The following is a 23,850-nucleotide window of genomic DNA, read 5'->3' on the forward strand; positions in this document are numbered from 1 at the left end:
GTATAAGGTATCAATGAACACATCCATCTATTTTACACAATAAATTAGAATATTTCATAAAAGTAACCATTTTTTTAATGAAAAAAAAATTGCATTGCAGCTATTTTATTCCTAATTTTTATATGTTATTTTTATTTATTCTTGATATAGTAATTTTTAATTTGACTTTTTTACAGTTCCAAATTTGAGGTTCTTCTTTCATATCATAATTTGGGTTCTTAAACTTAAAAATAAAATTTGGACTTAGAAGCTTCTTGAGTTTTAGCTTTTTTAACATATGTTCTCCCAATTAGAATGTACTTTGACCAGTTAATTCCTCCACAAATGCTCCATGTGGCCATTCTGAAAGCTTTCTAAACTGTTCCCAGCAAGCAGGTGGATTTTTTCTGAAATTTCCTTTGACAGTTGCATTAGCTCATATTAGCTTTCTAGCTGTATAAAATTATTATTTATTTAATCATGGCATAGACTTCTGGTTTTCAGCAGAACATTGGTGTCTATTTAGTTTATATTTTTTTTGTTCATTTGTTCATTAATAGATTAAAGTAGGAGTCTTCATGCATTAGGAAGAGATCTAGTATGGAATTTCTCCAAATTGTGTAACATATGTACCCAGTCTGAATTTTTTTTTTTTTTTTTTTGGTTGGGAACTCCAAAGATGTTTTGTCCAATGGAACAGCTTGAATTCTTCCATTCCAAAAAAAAAAAAAAAAGTCTGCTTCTCCTGTCTGACAGCTGTTTTCTTTTATCCTTTGACACAGCTCCAGAATGATTGATAATTTTTCTGGCAATTAGTGTGTGCAGTGATTAACTCACATACTTTCTAGGTCTGCATCTTCAGAATTTTCAGTAGCTTTGTAGACTCTGAAGCTCCAGGTATTTGCTGGAGATAAAATCCAAAATTAAGATTCCTGTAAGGTTAAAAACCCAAAACCATATCCACATTTTTTACTTCTTTCTGCCTCTCCCTCACTTCCTTCATATCATAATGGAAGTCAACATCCTTATTTAGTTTAAAATATTTGTTTAGTGTATTAAATTTTACTTGTGGCTTCACTAGGTATTTATTAATTTCCTGCCCTGGTCTCCTTTAATATATTGTTGTGGTATTTTCTACCAACTTTTCATCCCAGAGGTGGCTGTGCTGACACTGGAATGGGTAGAGACTGGAAGAAATGAAGGAGACTTCTTCAGTGCTTTTCTTTAAAGCATTCAGAAGCTTTGACAGATGAGGAAATGATACTGAATAGACTTGTATGTTGTTATTTCTTTTGAACATTTTGGAGTTCTAGGGAAAAATCAGAGTATTTAATCTTGATTATCATGGCTTGCAGTCCTGCTGTCTGGCTGTCCAGCTCTCTTCCCTGATAAATGCAGAGGAGGTGTTACTGCAGAAGGCTGCAGAAATAGATGGAACTGGAGGGAAGTAGTGGAGGGCTCTCATGGTCCTAGTCCTTGTACAAATCTTTTCTTGGCTTGCCTTCATTCTTCTGGCTGAAGTCTGATGATCCTGGTAAATGCTGAAAGCTACAAAGTCTCTATATTAGTGTCCCCTACAGTCACAATAGTTTTTATATAAAATGACTTATTTATTTAGTCTGATTGATTTTTAAGAAAATAAAAAATAACAATATCTTCTTTGTATCTTGAAAAGAGAAGAATGTTTACGTTCACAAGCTGGTGCATACTTTTGCCTTTTCCTTCTGTGGTTCTCTGACCTAGAGTGGTATTAAAGTTTGAGATTTTGTTTTTTTCAATTCTAGCAGCTAGGTTGTGAAGAAAAATGATGAAAAGCATCAACTTGGAAGTAATTCTAGAGCTGATAGTCCCATGCACTAAAAATACTTCTATGTTTGACTTCTATGCAGTGTAATCCTTGAAATGTTGATAGTTTTTAAAGATAACTATATTAAAGAAACAGTCCTTTGGCCTGACCTAGCTACAGCAGAGTATGTAAATTCAGTTTCTTTCCTACTTAAAGTACCATCATCAATCTGTCTGTGTGAGAAGGGCACTGAGATAGTGCCCCTTCTGCTTCTAATCACTCCAGCTGTTGCTGCCAACCTCTAAAGCAAGAAAGGAAAGCTAAGGGTGACCTGGGGGGGGGGGGTGGGGTGGAGAGGGAGTGGTAGAGATGATCAGTCCTTGGAAAAATATTTAGTAGAGCAAGCTGACTTAAGAACTAAAATGAGCAGCCTCTGGAGACACTGCTAATCCTGCCTGGGGAGCTGAGTTACTATAAGAGACTGATTAGGAATCACCCACTGAAGTTACACCACTTCTCTGTTTTTCCCTGTGCCGCCTGCAGATTTGCACACTTGGAAACATCTCTCATAGTCAGTACTGATGTCACCTGTGTAGGAAGTGGTTCAAAAGAACAAGGCCTGGAAAATGATTTCATGCACAGAGCGAATAGTTTGATTTGCATAGAGGAGTGCCATCTGCCCTGGCTGGTAGTCTCAAGAAAAGGTCAAAGAGCACAGACCAAAACTTTGTGCTCACAGTGTAATGGGGCAGCAAGACAATGAGGCACTGCAGGGTCACTGAGCTGTGTGTGACTTCACTGCAGTAGCTCATTCCCTGCTCCCTTCCCTCTGCATCTGGCAGCTGAAATGTTCTGCCAGTCTTTAGCTGTGTCTCTAGCAGTTTTCTTTTAACCTCTCATTCTTTCTTTCTTTCCCCCAAAAAGCAAAGAATGGCAGATAACCAGGAGAGTCAGATGACCATTGAGGAGAGGAAACACCTGATTACAGCTCGAGAAGAAGCCTGGAAGTCCAAGGGTAAAGGAGCAGCCAATGACTCCACACAGTTCACTGTGGCTGGCCGAATGGTAAAAAAAGGTCAGTGATGAAATGATCCCAATATAAATAAGACACTTCTTATCTGTCTAGTCAAAATAAAGTCAAACTAAAGCAATGCAGAAACAGCATCTGTATTTAGCAAGAGGAAGACTGTTTATCTTCAACTGAATAACTGTGTCATGAGGCTGTTCACTGTAGTTTCTTGTGGGCGTGGTATTGATCCATTTTATTCTGCACTGTTGCACTGCCATCCACTTATCACTGGACTCTGGCTGGCTGGTGGAAATCTACCACTTGAACAGGGATATATGTATTGGTTTTCCTTCTAATACAACCGACAGGACATAGTTAGATTATTCTTTTTTACTTATTCTTCCTTTGAAAACCCAGCTGCACTGTCTAGAGAATAGTTGTGAAATCGAGTTGTTTCTGTTGCTGGCATTTCCCCCACTCCTAGGATCACTGGGAATATTTAGCAAACAAGTATTGGTTTTATGGATGCTGTCTTGGACAACAGCTTGAAGTGTTATGTTTGGCTGAAGATTCCCTGGTTCTGCATAAAACCACAGAGTAGAAATGACAAGGGAGCAATGTTGACTTTTTTGGGAACTCTTGAATTCAGTCACTGTTTCCAGATCTAATCATTCTTCCAAAGTGGACAGGAGTCTCTGAAGGCTGTACATGGTAGGAATGCAGCTGTTCACACAGCATGCCTGGGAAGATGATAGCTTTGGGAAGAAGGCACCTAAACTGATCTTTTGTGCTTAATGACTACTAGGTTTTGGGTTGTTAAAAGGACTTGGTTATTAAACACAACAACAATGAACCTTGAATTAAATTTCAACCATGAAAAAAAAAATCATTGTAGGGCAAGGGCAATCCTGTAAGAGGAGTAAATGCTTGCAATCTAAACCACAATCTGTTGGCAGACAAACAGATAAACAGTATTAGGAATTACTTCTGTTAGTAACATATTTTAGCTGCTGCTTATATTTTACACAGTTTTGCTGCTAGAAGTGACAGTTGGTCACGTTTTAAAAAGTCACCCTTTTTGGAGGGTCACTAAAAAAACTGTTTAGTTGTCCACAGACCTGCTCTTTGAGTTTTGGGTTGTTTTTGCTTTTTTTTTTTTTTTTTTTGCAAATAGATTGGTCTTTGGAAAGGAAAAGAAGGAAAAGAAGAGCATTTGCTCTTCTTGATAAGAAAAAAAATTATCTTTAAAGGATCTCTTTAGGTGCTATGATGATTCTTTTGAAGAAGCAAGGTAATGCAATGATAGTGAAATCAATAAAAGTAGACCAAGTGGGATTTTAGTTAGATGTGTACTGATTTATATCCTGAAAGAATAAAGTATAATTATGAGTTTTTAATTTAAGAGATTATGAGAAAGCAATGCAAAATAACATCTTTGTTATATGCATGTGCGCACAGATGTACTTCTTATGGCTGAAAATTATCCAGTCCTAATTGGAAGGTGATCCTTTCCTAAGCAGTTCTCAGTGTAGTCTTGTGGATTATGTGCTGGTAGAGCTGCTTAAGAGCTGTGTCCTCTTGAGTGTTCTTGAAGAAGGCTTTACCCATTGACTTAAAACCTGCTGGAATTTTGAGTGTTTTAGTAGCAGGGGAAAAAACTGCTTGTGGGAAAGCTACCTAGTTATATTCCAAATTTAACTTGGAGTTTAACGATTATGACAATTATATTGCTACAACTTGCAGTAAAGATAGTGGAAACATGTTTAGTATATGTTCCCCCAGCACAGTATTGGTTTAATCTGATTAAAATAACTAGAGGCTTAAACTTACATGGCTCAGTAATTAGTAAACTATGGCTAAGTGGAAAATAGATAATAGAGAACAGTATAAATGTCTGTTTCTCCATTTACTGAAAGTCCAGGCAGCAAAAGTTAATAGGTGCAATTCTTTGCCTTAGTATGCTTTTCTACCTAATAAAACCCACAACTCCTATGTGCAGTTCTCTTACTAGAGCAATGTAGATTCACATGAAAACTAAAACTAAAGAATCTGTCCTTATTTTACCCACTGGGTCCAGAATGAATTGCTTTATGATAGTTACTGAAAAGGACGGAGGAGAGTCTAACAAAAGGAGAGGGTAGTGCTTGATATGGTGGAGATTATAAATTCCATTTCTACTTCAATTTCTATGTGCTCTTAAAAACCCAACAGGGCCTAAGAATTACTGTGAAATCCAGGGACAGCATTCACCAGTCAGATGCATCATGTATTAATAAAGATGTGCTTTAATTTAAAAAAGGGAGTAAGAGGATGGTAGAGGTGAAGGTGCCTAGCAAGATCATGGTGACTTCCCTGCTAAACTTGTCTTTTTTTTCAGAACACTTCCATATTTTTAAAATGTAGCTTGTGGTACAGCTGGAGCCCAAAATGTAGACCAATGAACTGCTGCTACCTTGAAAAGGAGCAAAATTAATATATTCCAGAGACAGCCTATATCTTGTGTTAGCTTGCTAAGAGGCACTTGGAAATGAAGCTTTGTTCTTGTGAATGGGGTGATTAATGGAGCAGGCAGGGCCCTCTGCCATCTCTAATACAATGGCTGGGGAAGTGTGCTGGCCTGTAGGAAGTAGCTAGGCTCATCTGCTTTCCCCAAATAGCTTCTCTGTCATCACTGTTGGCAATGCAGGCTGAGTCATGGCTGCATTTCCTATGTCCTGTGTCCCTGTGCAGGCCTGGCTTCTCCGAGTGCGCTAACACCAGCAGCATCCCCTTTCCGGCAGAAGTCTACCACTCCAGTTACAAAGCCCTTGGAAGGTAAGGAATAAAAATGGCTGAAATATGTTCAGGCTTATTTACTTCCTGTCAATTAACAGGTTTCACTTTCTGGTTTGCTTAGAAATTGAAGCCAGGCCTGATATGCAGTTGGAATCAGATATGAAGCTTGACAAGTTGGAGTCATTCTTGGGAAGGCTGAATAACAAAGGTTGGTAGAGTTACAAAGGGTGGCAGTATATCCACCCTCTGACTTTAGTAAATTGATTAAAGTGCCCCTTAGTTAAAATATCTAGTAGGAGAAATGGAATATGTCTTTGCTCAGACTGCAGTTACTGATAATTTTATTTTTGTGATTCAGTCTTTGCTATCTTTTAAGAAAAGCCTTTCGCAATTGTATTACAAGTGTACAGTAGCATAAATCACAGATGCCTAAATAACTTTCTTAATTCTCTGGAAACAGGGATGTACACGTCCTTCTGTAGGGCAGAATTTCCTAAGAGCACACAGCCAGTGTGAACCATATTGCCATATACAGTGGGACATCTTTAAATGTAGCTGAGTCCTGTTAAAATCAAAATAGGATACTAAGCTGCTCCCAAGCACAATTCATTCACTTTCCTGCTTTTTTGAAAATTGACTCTCTGTAGCAGCTCATCAGCTTCCCTGTACAGCCTGTTGGCTATTTATGAAGCTTTCTAGAGTTGTCTGGTGTTTCCATCTCATACATCTGTCCTCCATTTGTAAGACAAAAATCTTTATTACATCTTTATGTAATTTGTAGTGTAATGGATACCATAAACAAATGTATTCACATTTCAGTATAGGAGGCACTAGCATAGGATAATGACTGTGCCACGCTCACTAGTCTGACGTAGTGACTTTTCCCCTTGTGATTCTAGATCTTTTTAAAGGCAGGCATTACAAAGTTGGAGGCAAGATGGAATATACAAAACCCTAAAATGCTTACATCATCATACTATAGCAACTTATTTATAGTGTCCAAGTTTTCATTTAGCCTTATTTCCCTACCATTTTGTATAATGATTATTGCATATGAGTTGCAGTTACACTGTTTTAATATTCTTTATCGACACACTTCTCTACCATCAAAAAAAATTATTCTTAAAAAAACTAACACAAAAAAACCCAAACAAAAACCAAAAGTCTACCATCGCGCCAAAAAAAAAAAAAAATTACCCAGGCAACTACCAAACAAGCCATGTTTACCTTTTCTAGAAACTCTAGTATGGTTATTTACTGGGTGAGGTGTATTCTTCCTGCAGTTGCTGGGATGCAAGAGACAGTGCTGACAGTTACAGGAAGATCTGTGAAAGAGGTGATGAAGCTGGATGATGATGAAACATTTTCCAAATTTTATCGCCATGTGGATTTCCCTTCCTCCTCAGTGCCTTTGGACCTTGATGAGGACTTCGATGCCATCTTTGATCCTTATGCACCAAAGTAAGGATTACTTTTTCCCCATTGTTTTGAATGCAGACACAAGGGCAGTGCTCAAAAAGTTCAGCTCTAATTCATCTTGTAGGTATCTTAGTATTGGGCACATCCATTTTGTCTGAAATCATGCTCCTGCCTGAATTGAGGAATTGATCCTGTTTTCTTGTCATTAGATGATTCTGACTGGAAAAATTACCTGATGATTGTAAACCCTACTTGTTTTTCAGGCTGACATCTTCTGTAGCAGAGCACAAACGTGCAGTTAGGCCCACACGCAGAGTCCAGTCCTCAAGAAATCCCCTGAAAATGCTTGCAGCAAGACAAGATATTCTTCATGAATATACTGAACAAAGACTGAATGTTGCCTTCATGGAGTCAAAGAGAATGAAAGTAGAAAAAAGTAAGCTAGCAGGATGATTTGTACAAGACACCATATTGCCTTTGTAATTAAAAAAGAAAAAAAAATCCCAATGCAAAAAAGGGAACTGAAGGAACGGAACGTATTCTCTGAGTGGCAATAAATTGATTGAGGTATAAGGTGAAATGTAGACTGCATAGGAGACCTGGTGAGAAGGGCATGTGTGATTTCCTCAGGGAAAGCTACCTATAGCCACCTCCTGTACACAGATTTAATTATTTATTTTTAGCACAGTCACCTAGTGCAGAGAGAGAGCCATGATGCCTGCAGGGTGTGCAGGGTGAGGACAGGAGATCAAGGAAAGCAGATCCACCCTCGTCAAGCTGGTGTGAGAGCTGGCAAGAGTAGATGAATTTTTGTTCACATACACTGGCCTCAATTTTGGGTCCTAATTTTCTCTCAGAAAGTGGAATTAGCCTTCTTGACTCCTTCTGATTAGTTTCCATAAAGGATCAGTGCTTTGTGGCAGGGCTTACAAGGTGTTTTTCTTGTGAATTTGCTTTTTCCTGACAACCAGACAGACAGCAAAGACATCACTGTAAAATTTATTCAAATATTTGTCCAGCCACTCTTACATTTTGGGATACAAGTTTTCCTTACTACACTTGAGTAAAGAAAGATCATCTTTAACTATTGATTTTATTGATGAAAACACTAACTATATATGTAATACTTTTTTGCCATCTCATGAGAAGGATTTCCCTGAGTTATAAATTCATAAAGTGTCTTGTCTTTTGTTGAGCAATAAACAAAAGTAACCAAGAATCTGGGCTGTAAGTTTGCAGTAAAACATGGATAAGATTTTGAAATGTAAATGGGTGTTGCATCACACTGTCTCAGCCAAATTTTAAGAGAGTTACAGTTAATTAGCCTTGTCTCTGTGCTGTCTTTTATTATTAATTACTTGAAAGGCATTGAAGATCTGCACAGTACTTAAGACAACATTGGGTAGGATGGTATCTAGCAAAGCTGGTATTCATGCCAAATAGCATAATTCTGACACTGACAGTGTACTCTTGGATATCTAGAAATTAAGAATCCACAAATCTTTTGGGGTAGTGGTTAATCTGCCTTTACTGTTGCTATGGAGAAGAAAAACTGGAAATAATGGACAGAAATTATTTTCTAAATGCTACAACCAATTTTTTATTATAATTTTTTAAATTTTTACATCTATCTGTCTTTCCTCCAACTTCTTTTTATGTACAAGTGTCTACAAATTCAAATTTCTCAGAAGTAGCACTTGCTGGCCTGGCAAGCAAAGAGAATTTCAGCAACATTAGCCTGCGGAGTGTTAATCTAACAGAGCAAAACTCTAACAACAGTGCTGTGCCATACAAGAAGCTAATGCTCCTGCAAATTAAAGGTATGCTGGAACTGCTTTTACTCTCCATAAATATTAGGCTGAATGTAACGTGGGAGTTGCTACCACATTAAGGTGCTTAGCTTGTTCTAAATCTTCAGGATCCCAAAACCTGAAAAAAAGCAGTGGTAATTGTGTAAAAAAATTAAAACCTTACAAATAGGTTTGCATTAGTCCACTGGTGTGTGTTTCCCAAAGAGAAAACAGAATATTTCACAAATTCTGGCTCTCCCCTGTGGAAATTTTTTAACTGTCCCATTCTTCCAGTGCTCAATAGAATTTGGAAATGATGTGACAGTGTTCTTGCTCCACTTCCCCTTACAGTGCATAGTAACATAGCTGATTCTGTAAATAACTAGGTTTTAGAAAGCAAAAGTCTTAAAATTCTTAAAATTCTTAAATTCTTAAAACTTTTTCCTGCCTACAGAAATTGCGCTATGACTTCACTTAAGCAAATGTAAAAGGTTCTGGAATTTTGCTGCTGTCTGCCATTTACTTAATTCATTTCTTTCCAGAAGGACACAGAGTTGTTAAAGCAAGAACAGGAAATAATAGAAATATTAGTTGATAGGAGACAACATTTATTTTGTTTCCTGTGAGTAAACTCTTTTTCCACAGTAGTAGTCTTTTAATTATTCTTAAACAGTCTGTTTCCACATATTTTGCTAAATGTGCTGGGGTTGTTTGTGTTTCATTCAAAGCAAATTAGATCGTGGCATTTGATAGTAGTAGTTGAAGGAATATAATTAGCTTTGTTTTCTCTTTAGGAAGAAGACATGTTCAAACAAGATTAGTTGAACCAAGAGCCTCATCACTGAACAGCGGAGACTGTTTCCTGTTGTTAACTCCACATTTATGTTTCTTGTGGGTAGGGGAGTTTGCAAATGTCATAGAAAAAGCAAAGGTCAGTACTGTTGTAAGGTTTTATTTATTATTTATTTTTAGAACCTTTGCAGTATATGTCTCTGATAAAATTGAGCCTTAGTGCCAATTCTCTCAAAAAGTGGCATGTAACTGATAGTCCGTGACAGGGAGATATGCAGGATTCCTGAAAATATATTTTAGGTCATGCACTGAATGAAAGCTGGCATTTGTGAAGGAGAGTGTAGTTTGTGAAGCTGCAAGAGAAAAAAGGATATCCTCAGGATACAGACTAAACTAAAAAAAAAAAAAATCTGAATTGCAGGATGTCCTTTTCATTCCCATGTCCACTGAGATCAGTCTTGCTTTAAGGCAAATGAAAGAATGAATGCATTTATGTAACATTTTTTTCTAGTGTCTGTTTATTTAGTGCAATAAATAATAACAATTTCTTCTGCTATTTGCTGTGTTATATCTCATTTGCCTTCTCACTGAGCAAGAATATTGCACAAGTATTCCAAAGACTTAAGCAATCCTGTTCAGATAACTGTTAATCTCTTAGGCTTCAGAACTTGCAACTTTAATTCAGACAAAGAGGGAACTTGGCTGTAGAGCTTCTTATATACAGACTATAGAAGAAGGAATAAATACCCATACCCACGCAGCCAAAGACTTCTGGAAACTCCTTGGTGGACAGACAAATTACCAGTGTAAGCATTGTTATAGTTACAGTATCTGATGCTCTACCACAATAAAATAGTAGAGTTGGTTCTCTTTAGAAAAGATAGTTGGAGTTAATTATTTTTTTGTTATTTTTGACAATCTTCCCCTTAAGCTGCTGGAAGTCCTGAAGAAGATGAAATGTACGAAGCCGCAATAATAGAAACAAATTGCATTTACCGCCTCGTAGAGGATAAACTCATTCCTGAGGATGACTACTGGGGAAAGGTGCCAAAATGTACCCTGCTACAACCAAAAGAGGTATTGTGCCACTAACTGCTCCTGTGGTAAGTGCAGGAACATGCAACTGGTAATGACCTGCAGTAACTGCAAATGCTCATGGAGAGGATTGCTGAAAGCTGGGTGTTTCTGAAAGGCTTCTGCGCACTTTGCTGTCCAGAGTGTGCTGCAAGGTCTCGAGAAATTAGTTCACATTATCTTCAAAGTAAAATACCATTTTAGGAAGTGTAAATCTTTTTTGTCAACAGGGGCTTACCCCTGAGTCATGAAGTGCAAAACAAGTAGTACTTTGGAAAAACAGAACAAAATAAAACCTGCTTTCATTTCTATCCCTAGCTGACTTTTCTTCTTCCAACAACCATTTCACTCATCTAAGTCAGAATAAGAGCAAGTTTCTAAAATGAGGATATGATGCATTTTCTTGAAAGTATTGAAGTCACTGCCTTTTTGCCTATATTGTGTGTTCTGTCAGCCTTCCCTGGCTGGAGGACAAGGCATAGGTCTAAATGTCAGAGAAAGCTGCTGAAACTGGACAGCTATCAGTCATGCAACAGAAGCAGACTTTTAGCAGTAAGAACTCTCTAATCTGCTAGTGACTTCAGCCACCTAATGCACCTCACAGCATTCCCCCTACTTGCTTCCAGTCATCCTCAAAAAATGGACATCACAATGGCAGACCACTGGCCTGTCCTTACTTACGTTGCAGTGGTCCTTGTTACTGTCACTGCAAAAATTCATATTTGGAGGATTTTCTGTTCAGCACAAGGAAACTGGAGGATCAGGGTATCACCCAACCTAATTGTAGGTTGATTTTTTTGTTGTTTGGTTTTGATTTTTAGGTGCTGGTGTTTGATTTTGGCAGTGAAGTGTATGTATGGCATGGAAAAGAAGTTACTTTAGCACAAAGAAAAGTGGCATTCCAGCTGGCAAAACACTTGTGGAATGGCACCTTTGACTACTCCAATTGTGATATAAATCCTCTGGATCCCGGCGAATGCAATCCCCTCATACCCAGGTATTGTAACTCAAATTGGTCTCGTTGCAGATACATAGTTTTCTTGCCCTCTTTTCACAGTGTTTAATTTGATTCTATATCTTTTCTTCCCTTGCACAGAAAGGGACAAGGACGCCCAGACTGGGCTGTATTTGGCAGACTCACAGAACATAATGAGACGATACTGTTCAAAGAAAAATTTCTTGATTGGACAGAACTGAAGAAACTCAATGAGAAGAATTCTAGTGAATCCCTTCACCAGAAGGTGCATATAATAAGCATGCTAGGTATTTCAAACTAGATGACTTAGTTGGGATGGCAGCCAGGGAAGCTTGTGCTCAAGGATCAAGAGCGCATTTTTTATCTTGTGGGCTTTGACCTAGGGGTCAGAACATCACCTCCTACAGTGAAGTCACAGAGTTGTTTTATATTATTATTATTATTCTTTATAGATTATAATATAATTATATATTATGTGTTGTTTTTATTTATTTATTTATTTATTTATTTATTTATTTATTTATTATTAATATATGAGCCAGGAAGTTCAATGAATACTGCTGAGGTGGCTTTGACAAGGCTTCAAACAATGACAGGATACTAAAGTACTGAAATGTGCAGGAGTCAAAATGTTTGACTGGAACTGTGGGGCAAGGAGAAAAAAATGCTGTGCTCGAAGAAATCCCTTCTCTGTGTTTTCTGACAGGAAGAATCCAGATCTGACTCTAAACCATATGATGTCATGCTAATGGTAGCTGTGCCTCAAACAACTGTGGGCACGGTCTTGGATGGAATGAATATTGGCCGGGGTTATGGACTGGTAGAAGGAGAAGATGGGAGGCAGTTTGAAATTATCACTGCCTCTGTGGATGTCTGGCATATCCTGGAATTCGATTATAGTAGACTGCCTAAGCAAAGCATAGGGCAGTTCCATGAGGGAGACACATACGTGGTGAAGTGGAAGTACATGGTGAGCACTACAGGTTAGTGAACAATTCCATTTCATCCTGCTGAAACATGCAGAAGTGCAGCTAAAACTCCCACTGTTAGTGATGAGATCCAGACCCAGATTTCCATGGATGTGATACAGTTTGAAAGGTTAGGGATGATAATTCAGCCTTTCTAGGTCATTAAAATGTAAAGTTTCATATTTTGTTTAAAAGAAAGCAGTAGAAAATAAAGAAGTTGTAGTTATTTTTGATATACCAGATGTAATGCTGTCCATCTCTGCTTTTACCCAGCATTGGTGGTGTACATGTTCACAGGACAGTTCATTAAGTCAGAATTATGCCCACAGCTTAACACCAAAAGAGTTAGGCAGGTGAACTAATGGCAGTGGTCTGTATGTCTCGCAAAAGAAGTAGGCTCAGCAACAAGAAAAACCTTTGCTGGTTATGGGGATCAGTAACAATGACAGGAAAAGCCCTTGCCAGCTCATTGCCCTTGCTATCCCTTCTGCTATTGCTGGAAACCCTTTGATCTCCAATTGAGGCTCAGCAGTGTTCTGACAAAGAGCCTGAGAGCAGCAGGTAAAGCCTGAGAACCAGTCAGCTCCATAAGCCCATTGGAGCTCTCCCCTCTGGCACTAAACTAAGAATAGGTGGTTTTTGTGGTAAGTTAAAAACAAATAGTCTAAAACTGATTGTTCCAAATAGAGCTTATTAAAGTCAATTGAAAGCACCGTAACAGTTATACAGCTTCAGGCTTTTAGCCAAAAAAATGTAGGTAGGTCTTAGTTAGGATCGTTGAGATCAGATACTGGTAAATCCAAGAAAAATACAAAAGTACAAATACTTGTAAGTCTTGGGAGAAGTGGGTAACACTAGTACTGAACTGTAAACAGACTTCTAATCCAAATGGATGAAAACATATTCCATCACTCCAAAACAGAATAAATTTTTATGTAGGAGGCAGTACTTTTATGGGCTGAATGTACAGATAAGAATGAAACCCATACATTTTAAAGTAAGTAGTGTTTTGAGTATTCTCAACTTGAAAAAAACAGGATGCTTTCTCCTAAGTGTTTCACTTGGATGCTGCTCAGCACTGCTGGAATCAAGGCAGATGTTTTAACATTTTTTTTTCTAATCTGTTTTAAAACTCTTGGGTTTTTTAAAAGCTTTGATTTCATTCTAACTGTTTATTCTCTATTTGCTGTAAAGACTGCAATATTCTGTAAGTGGTTGTGTTGTGAATTTCACTTGCTGTAAACATTATTTGCTTATCATAACAAGTAAATGCCGATTCTTAAGGAAAAAAAAAAAAGCAGCTCCTCTCCTGCTGCCAAAGAACAGTGTGTAATGTGGAAAATCAGCCATAATGCACTCTTCTGGTAACATTACTGGACATGCCATTTCACATGCAAATTGGCTCAAATGCTGTCAGTTATTTTTCTCCAGATAGTAACAGGTCTTTCTACATCTCTTTCTCCAGCCAACACAGGCATCTCTGCCTGTGGGCTTACATCCACCTGAGGAGACAATGCCAGCTCTGCATGGGGACGCTCTGGCTTGGAGACCTAATGTTCCTCCAATTGCACATTTTTTCTTTCCTGTTCTGGATGGGATAGTGCTGAGCTGGCAGATGAGATGAAACCATGTGCTGTTTAAACCTATAGCCAGAATACTTTCTTCAGCATGTGCTCTCTGTTTCACAGTTGGAAGCAGACAAAAAGGAGAGCAACAAGTACGGGCTGTTGGAAAAGAGAAATGTGTGTATTTCTTTTGGCAAGGAAGGCACTCCACAGTGAGTGAGAAAGGAACATCAGCACTCATGACAGTGGAACTTGATGAAGAGAGAGGAGCACAGGTGAGCTTCCTAGATGGTAGATCTTCCTAGACCTGGTAAGATCTGCCATCTGGATAGCCGTGAACAGTAAACAGGAATTAACTTCTTTGCCTCCTCCCTTTTGTAAACAGGCTCTTGCCATTACAAATAGTCAGACCTCAAAATTACTTTTGACATTATTTCAATTGCCAGACACACATAAGCTCCTTTATGGATTGTCATTCCAAATGCTGCTTCTAAGGATTTCTGAAAAAGGCTGAAGGAAAAGGTCTTTTCTCCCTTCCCTGCAGGAATAGGTGAAGCACACTTGCACACATTCATGCCATCCTTTCAAGTGCATGTTCAGATAGCAGGACTGTCTTCCTAGTGCTAAGGAGAAGCACTTTTTGCAGGCCAAGGCAAAAAAATACATTGGAAATTTTGAATTTGCTTACTCTGTAATTACATATTAATTGCATTGTTTGCAGAGATTCTAGCAAATGCTGTTTGAAGCTGAGAGAACAAGTTAATTTGCTTTGTCTTTAGGCAGACTTGGGCTTTGCTGTGGCTTCACTGTTACCAGCATACAAGATAGATGGTTTAAAGTTAGTTTCTGTACCTTGATCCTGCTTTAATTAGTTTTTTAACAGCAGCATAGAAATGACCAGCAAGACAGGAGTTCATAGAGGAGAAATATAAGGGCCCTTGATCAAGAGTGTAAGAGTCTCTGCAACATTAGCTGATTTAGGAGATGGCTATTTCAGTTTCATACTCCAAATGCAATGTTTAGTGAAGACAGAACATGCATGTTATCACAGAAATCAGTTTTATAGCAAATTTTGAACCTACTTCAGTTCCTATGTTATCTCCATAATGGTTTCAGTCAACATTGGTCAAGGTGGACAGGTTCTGTAAATATTCATAAAATTTAAAAAATGGTTAGTTTAAACCAATTTAAATTAAAGTTCAATTGGTATTCTACTATCCTCTGAAACTCAATTGTTGGATTCCAGCTAGAGTTTCTTTTAGTATGCAGGCCACATATGGAACCCATTGCATGCTGATATATGGTAATTTAAACAATAGTCAGCAGTTGTAAAGTAGAAGGAAAGCCATCTTTGTGGGTGGCCATAACTATATAATTTTTAATAATCCATAGAGACCAGTTTTCCTGAGTCTGTATACTTCCTTTATTTTTTTAATGAAGAGTGGTGCTTTCAATTTCCAGGTACAAGTGCTTCAAGGGAAAGAACCACCATGCTTCTTGCAGTGTTTCCAAGGAGGAATGATTGTGCATGCTGGAAGAAGGGAAGAGGAAGAAGAAAATGCACAAAGTAAATTATTGTTAGTTAAGAGTTTCTGCCCCAAAATCCTTTTTTAGCTGTTGTGGAGAGCTTTGTATTCAGTCTCAACTACCCTACTCTGTAGAAAGGAAAAATGAATGCCATGAAACTCTTGAGACAGCTTTGCAATACTTTGTTTCAAGGTAGCCTTTTTGTTCTTTGAGCAGAGAATGGATTTTGTCACCCTAGAGCATGCTGACTTGATTGTATTGATGCACATATAATTTTTTTTAGTTTGATTTTACTTAAGCCAAGTGCCCATTTGCTTTAAAATATGTTCTTTTCTACACAGTCTGGGGAGAAAGAGAGTTTTTATGAGCAGTTCTTCTGCTCCAAAGAAAGCTCTAAGCTTTTATTACCCAATCATTGCTTTTTGTGACATATTCCTTGAATGCAGTAGGAGAATTTCAATGGAAGTGTAGTTTGGAGATGCTCCAGTTTTCATTTGACTGTGACCTTATGTTCCTAAGGTGCAGAGGGAAAGAGGAGCTGAATAGGAGGAATACTGTGTTTGTTTCACTTCCTCACCATATGAAACAGCAGAACTTGACTCTTCTGCTCTGTTAAGCTCTTCAGATCTCAATACTTGTGCTCTCGTAGCAAGGTTTTAGAAGGCACTGGGTTTCTGAAGTGATGTTAGCCAAACCTGGTGCTTAGCTAGTTCATTCTGTCACAACGTAGGCATGCAGTAGGTGAAATTCATCCAGTATGAGAACAGCTGTTCCAGAGCAGAGGTTTTGAATTTTCAGTCCCATGTGATTTTATAATAGTGCTGCTCTGTTCCTGTCTGCTCCAGGTGATTGGAGGCTTTATTGCGTGCGAGGAGAAGTTCCCAATGAGGGAAACTTACTTGAAGTGGCGTGTCACTGCAGCAGCCTGCGTTCCAGGACATCCATGATTGTCCTCAATATCAACAAAGCTCTCATTTACCTGTGGCACGGCTGCAAAGCACAGGCTCACACCAAGGATGTAGGAAGAACAGCAGCCAATAAAATCAAAGAACAGTGAGTGTCTGATCGCTGTTTTGGAGATGATTGTATAGACTGCCAATTTACTTGAAGTAGTCTTACTCAAAGAAAATTTGAAATAAATAAAGCTGTCCTCTAAGTACAAATGCAGCATGTGCATGCTTCAGCAGGAGGAGGAGTGAAGGTTGGTTGGTTTGGTAGAGTGGAGAAAACTTGTATCCTGTAATTGCTTTCACTGGAGTTCAAATGCCTTTATTAATAAACTCATAGAATGGTTGGAAGGGACCTTAAAAATCATCTAACTCCAATCTCCCTGGCATGGGAAGATACCTTCCACTAGACCAGATTGCACAAAGCCCCATGCAACCTGGCCTTGAACCCTTCCAGGGATTGGGCACCCACATTCTTCCCACTGTACTAATTACAGTTAAAACAAAGTCATTTTCCATTTTGAGTGAGATGCTAAACATCTGAACAGCAAATTAAAGAACATTCGATAGGAGGATTAGAATCCAGCCTTGTGAGTAAGGAACAGGAAATTAACTTGGGAAAGCATGCAAGGAGGACAGCAGCCATTACAAAAGCAGGCAGTGACAATCCCTACTGAGAACTCCTGTGAGCATCTCCTTCACTCTGGGAATGGGATCCAAATGCTGCAAGAATAGCTGTTGAAACTCCCTCTCTTGTTTTAGGATAATTTTTCAAAGTGCTTGTCTTGGCCTGAAGTGTGCAACAAGCCTATAGGGTACTTTTGGGGTCCACTAATGCGAGTGGCCAGCAGGTTTGTGTTAGCTGTGTTTGGGGCAGGAGCAATACGAGAGTCCACTCTTTCTTTGTGTATTATAGGTGTCCACTGGAGGCAGGGCTGCACAGCAGCAGCAAGGTGACGATTCATGAATGTGATGAAGGGTCAGAGCCCTTGGGATTCTGGGACGCACTGGGGAGGAGAGATCGGAAGGCCTATGACTGCATGTTGCAAGGTAGATCTGCCTTCCTGGATTTGGCACTCACATTTTACTCTACTAGTCTATGGTGTTGTCAGATTTAATGTAAAGTTTTTGAAGAATTTTTTGGTAGTTGAGTAGAGAAATGCTTCCAAAAATCTTACGGAGTTAAGTAATACTGTTCTAGAAGCAAAGTACTGGAAAACCAAGTGTTTCATTTTGTTCTCCCCCGCTTCTGCTGCCCCTCTGTATTCAGACAGCACAGAGCAATAGTTAACACTGTTACAAATATATTTTGCTTCTCTTCTGAAGGGATTTAAGAGGCAGTTCTGCTCACATTCCCGTCCAGCCTTTGCTTTGAAACTGCCAACAAAGGTAGCGGGGGAATTGATTTACCAAGTGGAAAATTTGTCAGCTAACTCTGTGATGGGCTTGCTTCACTTAAGCTGCAGAACAGCGGGTTATGAAATGGCTGATAGTAACTAACCAGCATCAGATTCAGCCTGATGGCAGCCAGCCACTCAGCTCGACCTCTTTACAGCTGTTGCTAGTCCCTCAAGACATCTGGTTGTCTTTCCTGATTTTTCAAAATCCAGAAAATTTACAGTCACTTTTAAAGTATATTATTAGTTTTTACACTTAAGTCTAACATTTTTTCTTGTGACTCTTCTTAATTTTTTTTTCTTTAAAGATCCTGGAAAATTTTTTTTTCTTTAAAGATCCTGACTCTTCTTAATTTTTTTTCTTTAAAGATCCTGGAAAGTTCAATTTCACACCCCGCCTGTTCAGCCTCAGTAGTTCATCAGGAGAATTCTCAGCCACTGAGTATGTTTACCCTTCAAGAGACCCTGCTGTCATCAATTCCATGCCATTCTTGCAAGAGGATCTTTACACTGCCCCACAGCCAGGTATGTTCTTTAAAATACTTGAGTAACAAAAAACCAGATGACTGTATCCTGCATTGGGCAGTCTCTCAGTAATTGTAAGCACTTTTAACCTCATATACCACAGGAAAATGTGTGCACATGATGCTTATACAGTACTAAGCAATAATAGTAATTTTTCCATGATGAAGATTCAGATAAATAATCAAGTGTATGTATGTATCCCAGAAGCTTCCTGTAAAAATACATTGTTTATATCAGACAATCAAAGTTCAGTTGAAGTTTAGCTGGATAATTAACAAAGGAATTGGTAAGATTTGAAGTGATCCTGTTGTGATGCTGGCAAGCACATAAGACTGGGGCCGTTTAGGGGATTACAAAAACTAGTAAGTGGCTAACGATGGATTTGTTATTTTCTGACTGTGTAGCCCTCTTCCTTGTTGACAATCACCATGAAGTGTACCTGTGGCAAGGCTGGTGGCCTGTAGAGAACAAAATCACTGGATCAGCTCGAATCAGGTGGGCTACAGACAGGAAATGCGCCATGGAGACGGTGCTCCGGTACTGCAAAGGTAACAGACTGCTGTGCCTGCTCTGAGTGTGCCACCCCTGCCCTTCTATCCTGAGCTGAAAGGTGCTCCCCCAGTGTTATCAATAAACATCAGCTCATTTGAAGATACATTCCCCACTCTTTCTTAGCAAACCATTTGTCTAGTAACAGCCTTGTTCCCAAATTGCCAAGATACTCTACTGACTCCGCTCTCAGTGGAGAGGTTTTATTTACTGTGTTACACCTCAAAATCACAAGTTAACAGTTTAAACATTCTCACTTAAGCCTCCAAGCTTAAGCTTAGTTGGTTCTTGGCAGGACACTTCTGCTGAGCACACCAGAAGGTTTTGTTTACCTGAATTTGGCTTATTTCAGACCATCACACTCCGCTTACTCCATTCCAAGTCTGTTTTTGTAAGATAAAAAAGGCATTGAGTTAGAAGTAGCTGTTGGGGATTTTCAGCATATATGTTTTAATCTTTGCCGTCAGACACAGTAAAAGATGGGTGTAAAAATACTGAAAAGCATGTTAAAAGTCCCATATTAATTAAAAAGAAATTCTGGAAAATTTATTCTTTCTGCCTTTAGCTGCTTCAGCTTTTCAGGAAAAATTAAATACCCTTAGGAGGTAACTTTGAATAGTGTGTGAGATTGCAAAATACTGTACCTTTTGTAATTTCTCCCTCCTTTTTTTTTTTGTATTTTGACTGTTTTTAGGAAAAAATGTAAAGAAGCCCCCCAAATCCTATCTAATTCATGCTGGCCTAGAGCCTCTGACATTCACTAATATGTTCCCAAGTTGGGAGCACAGGGAAGACATCGCAGAGATCACAGAAATGGTAAATCTTTTCATTGCATAATCTGTTTCCTATTGCTAGTAATTGTGCCTTGTGTTGTCAGTAACATTGATTATTTCTGCTGTCAAGCCCCAAGATCCAGAGGATGAACTTAGAAAGCACAGTTGAGGAGTCTGCACAGGGGAAAAAAAACCAACATCACAGCTAAATTCTGACTGGGAATGTGTATATCAGAGGCATTGCTTTTTTATTTTTCATGCAACTTCTCATGTTCTTTTTCACAGAAGGAAAGTGTTACCTGAATCATCTCTTAGAAAGAGATGTGCTGGAGTTTGAGCTTAACAGAATGGCTGTTTCAGTCATGCAGCAGTGTGCAGCTCTGGTCTGTTCCCCAGATTTGAAGTGCAGGGGAGCAAAACACCTTTCAAAGGATCAGCTGGCTCCAAGGACTTTGTTACTGATTTCCTCACCTGGGATTCAGAGTCACAGCCAAATTACATGTAGCTGCTTTAAAATCTTTCAGTCAAAGGGCATCTCAACACAAATGACATTTTCTGTTTTGTAAGTCTTCTGCAGACATCCTTAGTAGAAAATGCTGGCTTCATGACTAAATACAGATTTCAGTCTTAAACTGAGATTCTGGGACTACAGGATGTCCTTCTGCTAAGTGCAGACCTGTTTTTAGGTGTGAAATTGTTGTGGGGCAGGTCTGTTGGCCTGTGTGCACACGTGGACATACAGCTTTGTGCTCAGGCAGGGCAGTTTATCCCATGCCATCTGCAGATGGCCATGGGCACAGCTGATGCTTTCAGCATTGTGATCCTGTTCTGTTTTCTCCTTTCAGGACGCTGATGTTTCTAATCAGATAATACTTGTAGAGGACGTGCTGGCCAAGCTGTGTAAAACAGTGTATCCATTAGCAGATCTCTTAGCTAGGCCTCTGCCTGAGGGAGTTGATCCACTGAAGCTTGAAATTTACCTTTCAGATGAGGACTTTGAGGTAAGGAGAGAATAGGTGCGCTGTTACTCTGTGCATCTATGCCTAACCATGCAAGAAAGTAATTTGCTGATTGTGCTACTCATCAGTTGCTTTTGCTAATACTACATCCTTTCATTTTAAATGCAGGTTGCATTAGAGATGACAAGAGAGGAGTACAATGCACTGCCATCTTGGAAGCAAGTTAACCTGAAGAAGGCAAAAGGACTTTTCTAAGCTGTGTTTATGGAAGTGAGCACTAAAGGGATGTCCACTCTCACTTTCTATGTCCTTTAGAAGAATTGTATCCTACATTTACAGAACAAATAAAAACAATCCGAAGTTATAAGTGACTACCTATCTGGAGGTGTGTAATATTATAATAAAGGCCAAGAGAACTCTTGAAAATGGAATTCAGTTTTGACTCTTAAAGGTAATGTTTTTAAGCTCCATTCTCCTATGCACTTAAACAGTAGTTTCTTGAGCTACTGCTGCAGGTGTCCTTTGGCTATATCCAATACTTGCCATTTTTGTTTTTAAAGAAGTTCTCTTTGTAAAGTGTTATTTTGTTAGTTTGTGGATTACAAAGAATTTATATTTATATAAACACATAGAACAAGTATGTATTTAACAATGCAATATGTATTCACTTTCAAGACTTCCATGTCAAAACTACAGAAAAGTAGCTGGATGGCAGTTGCTTGTACTGAATTAGCTATACCACCAATATGTATCTCCTTTGCATTCTGAAAAGTTTCTCTTTGCAATAGTTAATGAATTGTTCTCAGTGCTGCTTCAGGTGCTAAACTGAACAAAGCGTTTGTATTTATAGCATGGATTTCTTGAGAAACTATGCGAATCAACCTTTATACTTTATTATCCAAAAATGTATAGTGCCTTGTTTTTTGTGTACAGTTTATATACAAAAAAAAAAAAGATTGGTCTGCATTTTGAAGATGGCTTAGAACGGTCTCCTATGTTACTTTTATAATAGTAGAAATAAAAACATCTCAGTTTCTAATCCTTGTTGTAAACATTAAACATGTCTTTTGTGATATAAGAACCAAAAGTAAAAGCTTCTGAATAAACTCTTAGCGATGCTCTGACTTGACAGTAATTTGTACTGTAATCTGTACTAGCATTGGAACCTTCCCTAACATAGTGTTTTCTCAAAATATTTTAACCTTTGATGTCTGTGGGTACTGTACAGAGTTATAATATGAGAAGCAGATAATGTAGAAAATAATCAATGTATGAGATAAAGTTGGGCAAAACTTTAATGCTGAATGCTGGAACCTGTCAGTCACACAACTCTGTATTTTTTGGGTTTCCCTGTTTTATATACGAAACCAAAATTATTATGCTGGTTTTCAAAATTTGAAGAAATCTTTTCAACCTTTGTGCAATTGGGAGTAAAATTTGAATTGAAAATGAGTGTTGTGTCTATTCTTTCAATAAGCACTGAAGATAAAATTGTTTTTACTCAGTTAATTAGGACATTGAATAGAATCTTTGAGTAAATATTTGCTTATGGTTTGAAATGTTTTTCAGGCATTTGGCATCTCTAATAAGCTGCATGGTTCTCCTCTGTACCCTAGTGGGTTTCACATTTTCATTCCTGTCTGCATAGCTTTCCTTCTGCCCTGCAACCATTTAGAGCTGCTCATGGTGGTATCTCAGGTTTTAGCTTTTCTTTGGGTGGTGCCTGTTGCTGCTCTTGTCATTCTCCTAGGCCAAGGGACTTGAAGTGGGAATTTGAATGTGTGAGGTGTGGATTTCTGCAAGATCTGCAATAAATATTGCTTCATAGTTAAAGTGAATCTTGTTTTGACAGATGGACTGGTAAGTTGTAACCAAGCCTTTAAGTAAATGAATTAAAAATGTAGAAATATACAAGTACTGTTCACCTGAGAATGAGATATTACAGGTGAATTTTCAGCAGTGGAGTATTTCCTTTCATGTATGGGTTTCTGTCAAGAACTGAAATGAAATAACCCAAGAAAATGTTAGGAGGAGTATTCAGAGACAGAATGCTTCTTACGCACATGCCAGCAAAAAGCTGTTTACATGCCAGCTCCTCAGAGGTCCTCAGCTGCATATGACACACTGTTAGTTTGAAAATGCAGGGCTTTATTGCGACAAGTTTATTTTTCAGTCACTGAGAGGTTTCTAAAGTCACTGCTGTATTAATCTAAGCATTTTTGCACCCATATATTTTCCTCTTTCACCCTCCCTGGTGATAAAATCAAGCAGGAATTAGGTTTTGATTATTCATGTTCAGTCTGTACCATGAGGGTAGCAGGTTCCTCTGTTTTGATTTTTCTCTCCAACAGAGAGCTGATTTGCATAGCATGATTGACCTTGTTTTTCCCTCTGGCAGGGTAGTATCATTTGCTTTTGTTTCTTGAAAACATTGTCAGTCCTTCAAGTGCTGCTGAAGGGCAACATTCTCCCACCTCTAAAGCCTTTAGAATCTCAGCTGAAAGACAAGAAGAGCCAGCAAGGGGGCCGCAGGCACTGAAACAATTCACTCAGGATTCCTGTAAATTTTACACTATTTCGTATCTAATGGCCCAGTTCCATGAACCAGGACACAGAACCCAACTTTCTACCTGGGTGCTTTGATCATAACATTGCCTAGGAAAACTTAAAGGTTTTGCAGAAAATACTTTATTATTCATTATATACCTGTTACTTATCAAAATGCTTTCCTGAAATGTGAAGCTGACAACAGAAAGCAAATCAGTGTAAGGCCTTAGACAGACCTGTAGATTGTGCCTTAGCTTACTGCTACCTTCCCTCTCCACTATGGGGATGCCATTTATGGTTGAAAATTACAAAGGGCCATTAAAATATTCTTGAACTGATTTTAGAGCCCTGCATGGGAAATAGAGCTGAAACATGTCCTGTATGGCTAGGGGGACAGGGTCAGTTTGGTTGCTTGCCTGAGTTACCTGGTGTTCTCTTGCTTGTTTTAAATAAACTCCATGTTTAGGCAAAGTTTCTGGTGGAGGGAGTCTGC

The 23,850-nt window shown here is 38.6% G+C and overlaps 1 protein-coding gene across 9 annotated transcripts in view; it reads left to right on the forward strand.

Annotated features, from left to right (window-relative positions):
- The window catches only part of SVIL (supervillin), a gene marked incomplete at its 5' end in the record, with an annotated part of 133,447 nt that extends 111,513 nt beyond the window's left edge, over nucleotides 1-21,934 (forward strand). For all 9 annotated transcript variants that reach the window (XM_084207189.1, XM_084207183.1, XM_084207181.1 and 6 more), the window contains 21 exons: nucleotides 2,690-2,840; nucleotides 5,505-5,588; nucleotides 5,671-5,757; nucleotides 6,833-7,010; nucleotides 7,232-7,404; nucleotides 8,633-8,788; nucleotides 9,553-9,689; nucleotides 10,209-10,356; nucleotides 10,482-10,627; nucleotides 11,446-11,621; nucleotides 11,721-11,865; nucleotides 12,307-12,583; nucleotides 14,257-14,408; nucleotides 15,595-15,700; nucleotides 16,506-16,713; nucleotides 17,524-17,657; nucleotides 18,374-18,529; nucleotides 18,934-19,077; nucleotides 19,773-19,894; nucleotides 20,697-20,852; nucleotides 20,979-21,934. In XM_084207189.1, the coding sequence (XP_084063315.1) occupies nucleotides 2,690-2,840; nucleotides 5,505-5,588; nucleotides 5,671-5,757; nucleotides 6,833-7,010; nucleotides 7,232-7,404; nucleotides 8,633-8,788; nucleotides 9,553-9,689; nucleotides 10,209-10,356; nucleotides 10,482-10,627; nucleotides 11,446-11,621; nucleotides 11,721-11,865; nucleotides 12,307-12,583; nucleotides 14,257-14,408; nucleotides 15,595-15,700; nucleotides 16,506-16,713; nucleotides 17,524-17,657; nucleotides 18,374-18,529; nucleotides 18,934-19,077; nucleotides 19,773-19,894; nucleotides 20,697-20,852; nucleotides 20,979-21,065 (3,123 nt within the window). In that variant the 3' untranslated portion in view covers nucleotides 21,066-21,934. The remainder of the gene's footprint in view (nucleotides 1-2,689; nucleotides 2,841-5,504; nucleotides 5,589-5,670; nucleotides 5,758-6,832; nucleotides 7,011-7,231; nucleotides 7,405-8,632; nucleotides 8,789-9,552; nucleotides 9,690-10,208; nucleotides 10,357-10,481; nucleotides 10,628-11,445; nucleotides 11,622-11,720; nucleotides 11,866-12,306; nucleotides 12,584-14,256; nucleotides 14,409-15,594; nucleotides 15,701-16,505; nucleotides 16,714-17,523; nucleotides 17,658-18,373; nucleotides 18,530-18,933; nucleotides 19,078-19,772; nucleotides 19,895-20,696; nucleotides 20,853-20,978) is intronic.
- Nucleotides 21,935-23,850: the final 1,916 nt, after the last annotated feature.

The sequence above is a fragment of the Fringilla coelebs genome (assembly GCF_963513975.1).
Source record: "Fringilla coelebs genome assembly, chromosome: 1".
Taxonomy (NCBI): Eukaryota; Metazoa; Chordata; class Aves; order Passeriformes; family Fringillidae; genus Fringilla; species Fringilla coelebs.